Source organism: Haliotis rubra, unplaced genomic scaffold (assembly GCF_003918875.1).
Source record: "Haliotis rubra isolate DU_JTF1 unplaced genomic scaffold, ASM391887v1 Scf1204, whole genome shotgun sequence".
Lineage (NCBI taxonomy): Eukaryota > Metazoa > Mollusca > Gastropoda > Lepetellida > Haliotidae > Haliotis > Haliotis rubra.
The window spans coordinates 143,045-158,018 of record NW_025765120.1 but is presented as its reverse complement, the minus strand read 5'-3'; the positions used below and the strand labels follow the sequence as shown (position 1 = coordinate 158,018).

The 14,974-nt window shown below is 47.3% G+C and overlaps 1 protein-coding gene across 1 annotated transcript; it reads left to right on the top strand.

The window, feature by feature from the left end:
- Window positions 1-771: 771 nt before the first annotated feature.
- On the top strand, window positions 772-5,084 carry LOC124264146. The gene is made up of 2 exons (XM_046698886.1): window positions 772-985; window positions 3,307-5,084. The coding sequence occupies exons 1-2, from the start codon at window positions 877-879 to the stop codon at window positions 4,953-4,955; spliced, it is 1,758 nt and encodes a 585-aa protein (XP_046554842.1). The 5' UTR covers window positions 772-876; the 3' UTR covers window positions 4,956-5,084.
- Window positions 5,085-14,974: the final 9,890 nt, after the last annotated feature.

The window sequence follows — 14,974 nt, the reverse complement described above, 5'->3', positions numbered from 1 at the left end:
TAACTACGTTATAGTTAGGAACTATAATATTTAGGATCGTGCCCCTTTTGCTGGGTCATTTAATTTGCATGTAAAGCGATCTAAGCGCTACAACGGTCGTAACACCCTTGCTTCAGTATAGACATAAGATAGTCGTAGGGCTAAGATGGCTTCGTGCATGTGGTCCCTGAAGTCCCGGAGATTTGATATCACATGCTATGGCTGTCCATATCTAACGACTTCTAGGTCGATCAACACATGGCCATGTGGGGCTGCAAATACTCTTTTACTCTTGATCTCATTATTAGATCTCAGAAGTAGTCTGCCACAAAGTTTGATGGAACTTTATTACCATTGATATTGGCTATTCACATCCATTGACAACACCCGACGATTCATTACACACAATATCCTTGACTGATTCGTGGGTGCAAATCGTAATTTAATTGGATCAAAGATGGTTACATTTACCATAGACACTATTGGAAGCGTTTATATATGTCATAAGCATTAATTGCATACTTGACTATCTGACCAATCTGTAAAACGTGATATGTACACACTGCGGCATCAGCATCACCTGAGGTACATTGAGACAGTGAGTGAGTGAGTTTAACTTTACAGTCACCTATCTGTACAGAGGTTCTGAATCACCTGCAGTTGGACAATGTCAGATAGATGTCAAGAGTGTAGACATTACTTTCCTGGTTTCAGATGGCAACCTCTCAGAAGCTGATGGACCATTTCTTGTCCTGTACAATATGTACAGAGGTGTTTGAGAAGCCCTGTACACTTGTGTGTAATCACACCTTCTGTCGGAAATGTATCGTCAACTACACCAAAACCAGACCAGAAGCCATCAGTGCCAAGTCCCTCCTGTGTCCATTCTGCAGAAAGATGACGAAAGTGTCCGCTCCTGAGAAACCAATGGAGGAGTGGGCGGATGACGTCAAACCTATCTTTCTCATCCAGGGACTCTTGGACTCGTTTGGCCCTGGATCCAAAGGTAGCTACAACTTTATACCCTCTACCAAAGGGATATATGTATATTCCTGTTTGAGAAACAGTGAGATATAGCGATCACCATGTCTGCCCGTCTGTTTTCCATTCACGCCAGCAATAACATTCATCTGTCCCATCCTGCACAACTCTCCCATTCACCTGTCCGACCCTAGCACTCCCATTCACCTATCTTATCCACCCTAGCAACGTCATCGCCTGTCTCAACCACCCCCTCAATAACATTCACCTGTCCTATCCACCCCAACATTCCTATTGACCTGTCCCACCCACCCCAACACTCCCATTCACCTGTCCCCCATCAACCAACACTCCCAATCACCTGCCCTATCCACCCCAACGCTCCCATTCACCTTTCCCCACCCACCCCAGCATCCTCATTCACCTGTCCCACCCACCCTGACTCTCCCATTCACCTGTCCCACCTGCCCAACACTCACATTCACCTGTCCCACCCACCCCAACGCTCCCCATTCACCTGTCCCACCCACCCCAGCATCCTCATTCACCTGTCCAACCCAACCCAACACTCCCATTCACCTGTCCCAACCACCCCAACACTCCCATTCACCTGTCCCCACCAACCAACCTCCCAATCACCTGCCCTATCCCACCCCAACGCTCCCATTCACCTTTCCCACCCACCCCAGCATCCTCATTCACCTGTCCCACCCACCCTGACTCTCCCATTCACCTGTCCCACCCGCCCAACACTCACATTCACCTGTCCCACCCACCCCAACGCTCCCATTCACCTGTCCCACCCACCCCAGCATCCTCATTCACCTGTCCCACCCACCCTGACTCCCCTCATTCACCAGTCCCACCCGCCCCAACACTCCCCATTCACCTGTCCCAACCTCCCCAACACTCCCATTCACCTGTCCCTAACACCCTCCCCACCCAATACTCCCAATCACCTGCCCTATCCACCCCAACACTCCCATTCACCTGTCCCACCCACCCCAGCATCCTCATTCACCTGTCCCACTCCACCCCGACTCTCTCCCAATCGACTGTCCCACCCACCCCAGCAGTCCCAATCACCTGTCCCACCCACCCGAGCAGTCCCATTCACCTGTCCCACCCACTCCAGCACTCCCCGATCACCTGTCCCATTCACCCCAGCAGTCCAATTGACCTGTCTGATGCATCCAAGTCGTTCCATCCACCTGCCACACCCACCCTAGCACTCCCATTCATCTGTCTTATCCACCCTAGCAATGCCATTGCCTCTCCCCCCTTCCCTTGCAATAACATTCACCTGTCCTACACACACCGACACTCCCATTCCCCTATCCCACCCAATCCAGTAGTCCCATTCGCCTGTCCTACCCACCCCAACACTCCCAATCACCTGTCCCACCCACCCCAGTAGTCCCATTCACCTGTCCTACCCACCCCGACTCTCCCATTCACCTGTCCCACACACCCAAGGAGCCTCATTCACCTGCCCAACCCATCCCGACCCTCCCATTGACCTGTCCTGACCCCAGCATCCTCATTCACCTGTCCTACCCACCCCCCAGACTCTCCCATTCACCTGTCCCACCCACCCCAGTAGTCCCATTCACCTGTCCTATCCACCCCATCAATCCCATTCACCTGTCCCACACACCCAGGAGCCTCATTCACCTGTCCCAACCCATCCTGACCCTCCCATTTACCTGTCCCGACCCCAGCATCCTCATTCACCTGTCCTACCCACCCCCAGACTCTCCCATTCACCTGTCCCACACACCCAGGAGCCTCATTCACCTGCCCAACCCATCCCGACCCTCCCATTGACCTGTCCCGACCCCAGCATCCTCATTCACCTGTCCTACCCACCCCTGACTCTCCCATTCACCTGTCCCACACACCCCAGGAGCCTCATTCACCTGCCCAACCCATCCCGACCCTCCCATTGACCTGTCCTGACCCCAGCATCCTCATTCACCTGCCCAACCCATCCCGACCCTCCCATTTACCTGTCCCGACCCCAGCAGTCCTGTTCTGTTCTGTTCTTTCCCGACCATCCCAGTTGACATGACTCCTTAACCATTGTACTGAGACTCCCGTGTATAAAGCAACGCCTACAGATGGACTGCAGCTGGTGTACCATATAAAGTGGCCAGCTTATGTGTCGCTGGGTGCTCCACAGAATTCAATAAGTGATCGTCTCAGAAATGTGTCAGTAGGGTCTTACTGAGTTGGTCAATGTTTGTTACTAGTGCTTCCTGTGCTATAAAGATACAATGAGAGATAAACATGTGTAAGTGTTTCAAGTAGGCGAGATGTTAATTTGCAAATGTGATGTGTTTACAGATACGACCAATTGTACCTACTGCCAAGAACATGGGGAGACAACTGTGGCTGTTGCTTGGTGCTCCGTCTGTGATGATGCACTCTGTGAGAAATGTTATGGAGCTCACAACCGCATCCCATTATTTCGTCACCATGACGTCACTGACCTGTCTGGAGAAGTCAAGGTCAAGGGAAAGCGAAAGGCCATGTGCAAGGAGCACCAACAGGAGTCGCTAGAATTTCTCTGTCAGGACTGCAAGAAGGCTGTGTGTCAGAAATGTTGCATACTTTACCACAGGAAATGTGATGCCGTTGTCACGATCACCTCACAGATGGTGACAATGAAAACAGATCTGACAGAAATGAAGAAGTCATTAACAAAGAAGGAAGGTGAGTCAAAACTTCGTGTGAAGAAACAAAAGTTGCAGGAGCAGAGAGAGAGAGATCATTATTCACTGATGAAGTCACACATTCATTCCGCATGCCAGAAAGTTATAGATCGGGCCAAGAAAAAAGAAAGGAAGCTACTCGATCGGATGGAAGATATTTCACATAAACACATCGGACAATTGAAAGCAGACATAAAGACAGGTGAGATGTCGGTACTGATGTACCAACATCAGACGGAGCTGATAGACCAGGCTCTACAATCTGAGTGTGACATGGATGTGTATGAGATGTATCAGGGATGTGAGGCCGGTGATGTGGAGGCTGTCGGAGACGCTGACCTGAAGGAGAGAGGAAGAATAGCCAGTGTCACACTCCGACAGGACACAGACAAGCTGAGTAAAGCACTGGACGATCTACCGCTGGGTGAGATAGAGGTCCTGTATGAGAGTGTGCTGGACCTGAAGGCTACTCCTGTGTTACAAGACACCATTGACGTCACAGTAGCAGACGATAGGAGTAAACCAATGTCCAGTGACGTGACAGTGCTGGTGGTGAATGACACAGACACCGTTGTAGCCACAGATTACAGCAACACCAGTGTGAAGTCCTTCTACGTCAAGAACAACCAGACACAGCATAGTAAACTCAGTCTGAGTGGTGGCCCTTGGGGTCTGACCAAGTTGACACACAACCGGGTGGCTGTCACTGTCCCGTCCAGAGAACAGATTGTAACAGTAAAAGTCAAACCAGACCTGGAGTTACTGAAAACCATCACAACCAGCAAACAGTATGTGGGTATAACGTCCCTGACTCCATCAACACTAGCAGCTGGTTCCCACTCTCCTCCCTGTGTTGATATCCTGGATATGACAGGAAACGTGCTGAGGTCTATCAGTCCACTGCAGAAAGGTAACAACATCTTACAGTATCCCGACTTCTTCAGTACCACGAGGACAGGTAACATCCTGGTGTCTGACTGTGGAACCAAGGGTGTCATGTGTCTGACCCCCGAGGGAGATGTGGTATTCAGCTACAGACCTACAGGCGACACAGCACATGAGTGTCCTCAGGGTATCACAAGTACCGACACTGGCGACATCCTGGTTACAGACTTCAGACAACACAGAGTCATCCATCTGACTGAGTCAGGACAGTTTGTACAAAATCTGCTGACATCCAAGGACTGTATTCAGAATCCACGTGGACTGTGTATAGATGAGAGAGGGTGGCTACGTGTTTGTCTTAACGAGGGTGTCATACAGACGTTCTCGTGTAAATAGAGAAACACTGATGAGCTCCTGCTACATGTCAGGACATTCTGGTAGAAACATACAGACAGATGATGGTAGTGTTGTGCTGCTACATGTCAGGACATTCTGGTAGAAACATACAGACAGATGATGGTAGTGTTGTGCTGCTACATATCAGGACATTTTGGTAAAAACATACAGACAGATGATGGTAGTGTTGTGCTGCTACATGTCAGGACATTCTGGTAAAAACATACAGACAGAAGATGGTAGTGTTGTGGGTATGTCCTCTTGTCTGTCTGCAACAATGTTTATCTAGTTGTCCATATTGTCACAAAATATCATAAAGTAACTACCATGCGACGGAGATGTGGTATTCAGCTACAGCCCTACAGGAGACACAGTGTTGGAGTGTCCTCAGGGTATCACAAGTACCGGCACAAGCGACATCCTGGTTACAGACTACAGTCCACATGGACTCATCCATCTGACTGACTAGCAGCTGGTTCCCCGTCTCCTCCCTGTGTTGATATCCTGGATATGACAGGAAACGTGCTGAGGTCTATCAGTCCACTCCACAAAGGAAAAACATCTTACAGTATCCCGATTTCCTCAGTACCACGAGGACAGGTAACATCCTGGTGTCTGACAATGGAGCCAACTGTGTCGTGTGTCTGACCCCCGAGGGAGATGTGGTGTTCAGCTAACGCCCTACAGGAGACACAGCACTGGAGTGTCCTCAGGGTATCACAAGTACCGGCACAGGCGACATCCTGGTTACAGACTTATATCAGCACAGAGTCATTCATCTGACTGAGTCAGCACAGTTTGTCAGAAACATACTGACAGAAGAGGGCGGTATTAACTATCCCGCGGGTGTCTGTGTAGACCCATATGGTTACGTGTATGTTTGTCTCAGAACTGAAGGGGTTATTAAGGTGTTCACATGTCTTGCGTGTCTGACGTGACGTAGGAGTATTCACACTCTCAACTTCCTTACGTCATCAGGGAAGGATCTTTAAAAGCCGGGACAGTATGATGTGGAGCGTAGACAAGAAATCTTAAAGATTATATTTTGGATATCTCAGGTATATGTATGTCTGCAATACATGAGATATCATCACTTAATTGAATAACCGATATGTCTGACAAATGTTTCACAGCCATTAGATGAACAGAATACTATGTCTTGCAGCACACGATAGATCAATGTACTATAGCACTATCAACAAAGTGAAACCGGTTGGTTCAAACATCTTTCATGTATATATTCTCCTTGTTGATAATGTTGTGTATCACTTGCTTGATAACGGTGTCAGCAACTACACCGAAACGTGGCACCCATTACAACAAACATGTTGTCTTTCCTTACACAATCCTCCTTTTCATCATACCAATTGCTATATACCACTTAAAGAAATCAATAAAAATCAATTTAAAACAATGTGAGTATTTATGTCACTTATGCTTCTCTTCGACACTGATTTCAAGTCAATCAACACGTATTCCAAGTTTGTATTAAGAACGAACTAATTATGGCCATGTAGTAAGTGAATTAGAGTATGTCAGTAACCCAGTGGTAAAGTATTCAGTCATTACGCTGAAGACCTGGATTCAGGATTCATTAGCCAACCAACTCAAGAGAGAGAATCAGTTTTCAAAAATAATTTTATTCCAAATCTGTGAAACCTGGGTTGAAAGCTTAATAAACTAATTAATTGTTAATGTGTACAAATTGCACTACGGCTCAGAGTTCAGCTGTGGAATTGTAAGCATCATAAACTAATTATTTCTAAAAGCCTTAATGTGTACTGCATTGTAGCCTGGGTGTCCACTACTGTAACTGTTGAGACCCAGCGTGTCAAGTCTGAACCAAGTACAACGACCACATTTGTAAGCCCCAATGACTCAGGGTTCAGCTATGGGAGTGTTACCCATCACCAGGAACCTTTGATGGCCATGTAAAACATTATGTTTGGAGGCAAATTTCAACTTAAACATCCTGTTATAAAATTGCAACACAGACAAACTGCAGACGTAAAACTGTATTGTAAGAACAGGGGGAGACGTCAACAGTTATTAGTGTGACCCAGTTATTGGAGACCGGATACTGATCACAGTGTCAGTGCTGACTTCCTTTGGAGCTGTCCAAGTCCAGGTATGTAGAAGTCCAGCACTATTAAAGACCCTCTTCTTACAATCACTGGGAAGAAAATGTTGTATTTGAATTTGTCATGCAACAAGAGTACTTGACACAATACAATGGTTATAAACACCCTGCATACCAGACCGCCTCCGTGGTGTAGTGGTTAGAGCGTCCGCCCGGAGAGCGGAAGGTCGCGGGTTCGATCCCCAACCGCGTCATACCAAACGACGTTAAAATATGGTACTTGTTGGTCCCTGCCTGGCGCTCGGCATTAATGGGTACAACAAGTGCTGGTCGGCTTGGAGTCAGTATAATGTGTCTGAGTGGGGTATTCATGCTTCACTGCGGCATGGTATCTCAGTGGGCTAGCACTATGAAACCAGTTTCAGTCTGGGCTAGTACAAGCAGCCGCACATACACATACACACACATGCACGTCGTCATATGAGCGAAATATTCTCAAGCACGACGTTAAACCCAATTTCACCTCACCTCACCCCTGCATACCAGACGGTGATTCTAAGGCGAGCAGTATGGACATATTCAAAGGTCATGCAAATAAGGTCAATGGGTGACATTTCTCAGGGCCACTGGGTCTGTGACGGAGACCGTCCACAAAATGTACAGAAAAATGATATATACAGTGCCACAGGTCTGTACCACACTGGGATGTATAGTCAACACCTTACAATGTTTACAAGCATTATGATTTGAGCAGAGATGTCTCAGTAATGGTCTTCAGATGTCAAACTACCCATAATCAAAACATCAGACTGAAACCCCTTGACATGCTTTTCATAGGTCACCTTGTTTCAGCTTCTTTGTCAAAAGCTTCTGAGGACATGATGTCAAACAGGCGAGAAAATATTGAATGAATGAATATTAGAGCATGGTCAAAGTGCAAAAGGCAATGTGCAAGAATTACTTCTTAAAATATGAAAGCTAGACACTCCATAAAGGCAATACTTCGATCCAACAAAATCAACTAATTGCATTGTTAGTACATATAAAGACCAACGCACATGAGGCACAGCCGTGCAAATTGCATTCCTTAGCAGTGCCACATTTATACGGTCATCACTTGTAGACAGGATCCACTATCCCTTTCTTTCTCCCGCAGGCATCACTTCAGACCAGGTTAAGCTATACCATCTCCCGCAGGCATCACTGCAAACCAGGTTAGGCTATCCCATCTCCCACAGGCATCACTTCAGACTAAGTTAGGCTATCCCATCTCCCGCAGGCATCACTTCAGACCAGGTTAAGCTATCCCGTCTCCCGGAGGCATCACTTCAGACCAGGTTAAGCCATCCCATCTCCCGGAGGCATCATTTCAGACCAGGTTAAGCTATCCCATCTCCCGCAGGCATCACGTCAGACTAAGTTAGGCTATCCCATCTCCCGCAGGAATCACTTCAGACTAAGTAAGGCTATCCCATCTCCCGCAGGCATCACTTCAGACCAAGATCCTGTAACGTCATGCACCACAGACCTTAGCTCTGGTCAGGATCCTCTACCCCACATACATCTACCCCAGGACGAGGCATCCAGAACGGGGCGTAGGGATGCAAACTTGGTGAAAATGAAGTGTGAACCCCTCCTTTTCTCAATAGTGTGCAAACACCCACCCATCCACCCCCTTTTCTCAAAAGGCTGTATCCGCCCCTGAACATACTGAAATCTTCAAAGTGTCAGTGGGCCCTGAGCCTTCCCTAGATGAAGCTTGGTGTCAAATATAAGACAATCCAGTGAACGGCTCTTGAGATATCTTGCCGACAAAGGTAATACGTTAAAGTCCCCTTGTCACCTTGTAATGACCTTGTGGCCGCTAAACGCGCAGCGGGGTATAACACTGAGGAAAAGTGTAATGTGGCGGTGATTTATGTTGTGTAACGCGGCACAGAACAGTATCGAAATATCTGGCAGGTTAGGGGAGCTAACTCTTGCTTCAAGCCTCACATTACATCTCAAGCCACAAGAAGACCATCATTGTGTGTGATGATCTTTACACCCTGGATCCTATCTGGCTAGTCATTGCTATCAAGTTGGATGAATGTTACTGAGTGGTGAATAGTACCATCATTGTCTTTATTGCTTGTGGGGCGGTGGGGTAGCCTCGTGGTTAAGGCCTTTGCTCGACAAGCTTCCCGGTTTAGTTCCCCACATGGGTACAATGTGCGAAGCCCATTTCTAGTGTCCCCTGCCGTGATATTGCAGGAATATTGCTAAAAGCGGCACTTTGTTGCTTGCATTTCAGTTTATCTTTCAAATTGTACTGATTCTACTTTGTTAATCTTAGAACACAATTGATAAATACATCACATTTCTTTGTTGTTTGTATCTCAGAGTATCTTTACAGCCTGATACTCAGTTAACTTTGTACTTTCAGCTCGGGAATCAGACAGACAGAAGTATATTCAGTAGTATTTGGGCCATAAGGTCTATGATACAGTTGACAAATACAATATAAATTACACGTGATCATGAACATTTGAATTTCATATAGATCATATTTTAAATATTTCATTGAGTTATATAGCTATTAGGTGCTGTACATGACTGTCTTATGGCATGAAAATAGCCTCAACGATTCACTTTCCAGTGAAAACTTGAATGAAATGTAATGGGTAAGAAAACTGAAACTGTTTATCTCATGATGCCAGTTTGGGAGTGATACATCTTTGAGGCGCTGTTTAAAACTTGATAAGAATTGTCTGCATCTCCGACATCCTGGGCGATCTATACATGAGAGAATCCCAGGTTGAACGATGTTTCTGGAATATCAGAAGTCCAGTTCCTCTTTCCTACATCATCGAGTGATTTAAGCATTCGGTAAAACTGGTGTGGACAGCGATCGGTTGTCATTCGTAGAACTTTTATCCAGTACTTGATGGCCTTTGCTTGTGTTGATATAAGAATCAAATGTCTTCCAGTGTCACCTAGAATTGCCTTGTTTCAAGAGAATTTTCCAACTTTGAGAAGGTGTTTAAAGTTGTTTGTCTGAATCTTTAGGGGGAACTTGTGAATCAACACATAACAATTTCATGACTGTGTTCTCATTTCCCTCACATAACTCTCTTATATCAGTGAAATTGGATTAAATCAGAAACCCATTTTGTCAATGTAAAAATGCAGTTGGGTTTTTTTGTGTACCTTTATCCAGCATTTCATTTACATTACTTCGGGGTGCTTTCCTGGAGATGAATGTGTGACTCATTGAATATGATAGTTGTGTACAGATCTCAATTCTAATATATGACCAGTCAACGCAGGACACAGTGAGTGAGTGAGTGAGGACAGGACACAACTCGCAGCAAGTGACCTGTGACCCTTGAACCATCTGATGAGTGAGTGTGTGGATGCGTGAGTGAGTGAGTAGCTTTTAATTCTGCATTTGAACAGTACTCCAGTTATATCATGGTGTGTCAGCTGAACATAGGATCAAACCCAAAAGTGATGAAAGTCTCAGAAATTTACAACTCTTGTCAAACCCATGAGTATGTGTATTGTGCAGATAAACATAATTAGGGATTCAAACCCACCATCACAGGTTCCTGGCATGCCCAAGGGAGGTAACTCCACACAGCAAATTACAGAGATCTTTCTTATGAAATATGTGTGTCATTCACTAAATTTCATGTGTAACACACTGAAGAAATATCTTTTTAAATTGTCTGAAATTCTTTGCTTTTATTCACCAATTCCAATCTACATTAAAATATAAATTCATAAAATCTGGCTTCATTTAAAAATTGATAACCCCTTGACTTTGTTTCCAGAAAGAAAGTAATGATATCTATTCAGTTACAAAGCAACTGATACATGAAACCAGGTAAAATAAATGTGTTGCCTCAACTACATATAGTCAAGACACCTGTAGTTGTAGTTCAACATAGTAAAATAATGTCCATGAAGGATGTGAACTCGAAGGTTGACAAGTACCACTTTCATGAAGTATTACACTTTATAGAACAAACTTTATGGATAACAACTTCTTTTTATTTGTGAGTGCGACGTTTCGATACAGATTCTGGTACCGTTGTCAATTCCTGCTTGAGAATGGTACAAGAATCTGTATCGAAAGGTCACACTCACAAATAAAGAGAAGTTGTTATCCATACAGTTTGTTCTATAAAGTGTAATACTTCATGAAAGTGGTACTTTCTATATTGTACTTCCCAACTTCTAAAATACCACTCACAAAAGGCATAACACTTTTACACAAAGTCAGCTGAACTTAAAAGTATACTATCACAATTATATAGGCAACTAACATACAGCCAACAAAAACATCAACATTAGGCGCTACTTGCTGCTCCGTTGTAACAACGTCCAAAACAAAGTCCCTTCCCCTTCACCCTACATACCCACCTCTCCCCTTCACCCTACATACCCACCCCTACCCTTCACCCTACATACCCACCCCTCCCTCTTCACCCTTCATACCCACCGCTCCCCTTAACCCTACATACCCACCGTTCCCCTTCACCCTACATACCCACCGCTCTCCTTCACCCTACCTACCCACCTCTCCCCCTTCACTCTACATACCCACCACTACACCTGCACCCTGTATACCCACCTCCCTCTTCACCCTACATACCCACCTCCCTCTTCACCCTACATACCCACCGCCCCCTTCAATCCTACATACCCACTGCCTCCTCCTTCAATCTCTACATACCCACCTCTCCCCCCCTTCACTCTACACACCCACCGCTCCCTGCACCCTGCATACCCACCGTTCTCCTTCACCCTACATACCCAACTCTCCCCCTTCACTCTACATACCCACCGCTCCCCTTCACCCTGCATACCCACAGCTCTCCTTCACCCTACATACCCACCTCTCCCCCTTCACTCTACATACCCACCCCTCAAGTCCACCCACCGCTCACCTTCTCTTTGATGTAAGATTTCCCGTGAGAGGTTGTTGATGTTTTTGAATCTGTCTGGGCCAAGATGGATGCCACCATACCAGCAAGTCACCACCACCATCACATTCTCCGCATTCAGGATCTGTAGGAAGAGGAGTCACTATTCACATGAACAGTCCTACACATGACAACCATCAACCACTACTCCCCTCTCCCTGCATACCCACCCTCCTCTTCTTCAACTTGCATACCTACCTCCCTCAACTCTGGTCTCTACATACCCAAACCTCTTCACCCTGCATACCCACCCTCCCTTCATCCTTTATACCCACCCCCTCCCTTCACCCTGCATACCCACCTCCCCTTTACCCCGCATACCCACCCCTTTCCCTTCACCCTGTATACCCACCCCTCCCTCTTCACCCTGCATACCCAACAGTTCCTCTTCTCCCTGCATACCCAACCCTCCCCCTTCACCCCGTGACATACCCACCCCTTCTCCTTCACCCTGAATACCAGCCCCTCCCTTCACCCTGCATTTCACCACCCCTCTCCTTTCACCTCGCATACCCACCCTCCCTTCTTCACCCGCATACCCACCCCTCAACCTCCACCCACCGTTCTCCCCTTCAACCCACATACCCACCGCCTCCCTTCACCATATGCATACCCACCCCTCCCCTTTCTTCACCCTACATACCCACCCTCCCCTTTCTCACTGCATACCCACCCTCCGCGTCACCCTGCATACCCACCTCTCCCCCTTCACCCTACATACCCACACCTCACCCTTCAATCACTGCATACCCACCCCTAAACTCCACCCACTCCTCTCTCTCACCTTTTCTATACCCACCTCTTCAATTCACCCTACATACCTATCCTCCCCCTTCACCCTACATACCCACCCTCCCCTTCAATCTCTACATACCTACTCAGCCCCCTCTTTCCGACCCTACATACCCACCTCTCCCTCTTTCACCCTCTACATACCCAATTCCCTCTCTCCACCCTACATACCCACCATCCCTTTTTCACCCTGCACATACCCACTGCCTCTCCTCTTCACCATACATACCCACCCCGCTCTCCTTCTCACCCTACATACCCACCCTCCCCCTTCACCGTACATACTCCACCCTCCCCTTTCGCCCTACATTCCCATCGCTCCCTTCCAACCACCGCTCCACTTCACCCTACATTACCCACCTGTCCCCTTTACCCTACATACCAACACCCTCTCCTTCACTCCTACACACCCACTTCTCAACTCCACCCACCGCCTCTCCCTTCACCCTACATACCCACCTCTCAATTCTTCCACCCCATATGCCAATCTCTCACTCCCTACATACCCAATTCCCTTTCTCTTCACCCTACATACCCACAACTCCCTTCACCCTGTACAAACCTTCTCCCTCCCTCTCCACCTCTACATACCCCACCGCTCCAATTTCACTCTACATACACCCACCTTTTCCCTTCACCCTACATACCCACCCTCCCTTTCACCCTTCTACATACCCACTTAATCCATCTTTCACCCTACATACCAACCGCTCATCCTTCACCCTACATACCCAACGCTCTCTCCTTCACCCTACATACCCAGTTCTTCTTCTTCAATCTTACATACCCACCCCTCCCCCTTCACCCTACATACCCACCTCCCTCCCCCTTTCAATTTACATACCCACCGTTCCACTTCACCCTACATACCCACCTCTCCCCGTCACTCTACATACCCAACCGTTCCCTCTTCACCCTACCTACTCCACCCATCCCTCTCTTCAACCTTACATACCCACCAAACCAATCCACCCTGTATACCCACCCTCCCTCTTCACCCTGCATACCCAACAGTTCCTCTTCTCTCTGCATACCCAACCCCTCCCCCTTCACCCTGCATACCCACCCTTTCCCTTCACCCTGAATACCAGTCCCTCCCCCTTCACCCCATACCTACCCCTTCCTTCACTCGCATACCCACCCTCCCCTTCACCCGCATACGCACCCTCAACTCCCACTCCACTGTTCTCCTTCAACCTATATACCCACTCCCCCTCCCTTCACCCTGCATACCCACCCCTCCCCTTCTCTCAATCTCTACATACTCACCCCTCCCTTCACCCTACATACCCACCCTCCGCTTCACCTCTTGCATACCTTAATTCCTCTCCCCTTCAATCTCTCATACCCACACCTCACCCTTTCACCCTGCATACCCACCCCAAACTCCACCCACCTCTCCCCACCTTCACCCACCTCCCCTTCACCCTACATACCCATCCCTCCCTTTCACCCTATACCCACCCTCCCTAATCTCGCATACCTACTGCCCCTTCTTCTTCACCCTAAGATACCTAATTCCTCTCCTCTTCACCCTACATACCTAATTCTCCCCTTTCACTTTACATACCCACCTATCCTTTTTCAACGGAGGAGCCGACGAGCGACGATATCGACGAGCGCGATGACGACTTTATGACTTTGTCGATTCGATTGTTTTAACGACTATCGATGACGAGATATCGACGATCCGGACGATGACGACCTTCGACGATATCGATTCGACCGACGACGATCGATATCGACTTCGACTTCATCGAGATGACGACTCCGACGATATCGACGATATCGAGACGACGAGAATCCTTTCCAGGACGACGACGAGCCGATTTATCGATGACGACGCGACCTTTGATATCGACGACGAGATATCGACGGATCGACGACCTTTTGATATTTAACCATTTAATTTTAATCTTTATATCGAATCGGCTTCGACGAGATATCGACGAGATGAATCGACTTCAATTCGAGATAACGACTTAATCTTTATAATCGATCTGAAACCGATTCGACCCGGAGATTAATCGACTTCATTATCGACGATAATCGACCTGAAATTCGACCGACCGACGACGATCCTTATCCGAATAATTAACGACGACCTGATGACCGACCGTTTCGACTTTGATATCGACGACTTCGAGATATCGACTTTAATTTTGTTCGAGATCGAC

Coding starts and splice junctions, on each gene's coding strand:
- LOC124264146 (XM_046698886.1), top strand. CDS start 877: ATGACGAAAGTGTCCGCTCCTGAGAAACCAATGGAGGAGTGGGCGGAT. Junction 986..3,306: donor GTTTGGCCCTGGATCCAAAG/GTAGCTACAACT, acceptor ATGTGTTTACAG/ATACGACCAATTGTACCTAC.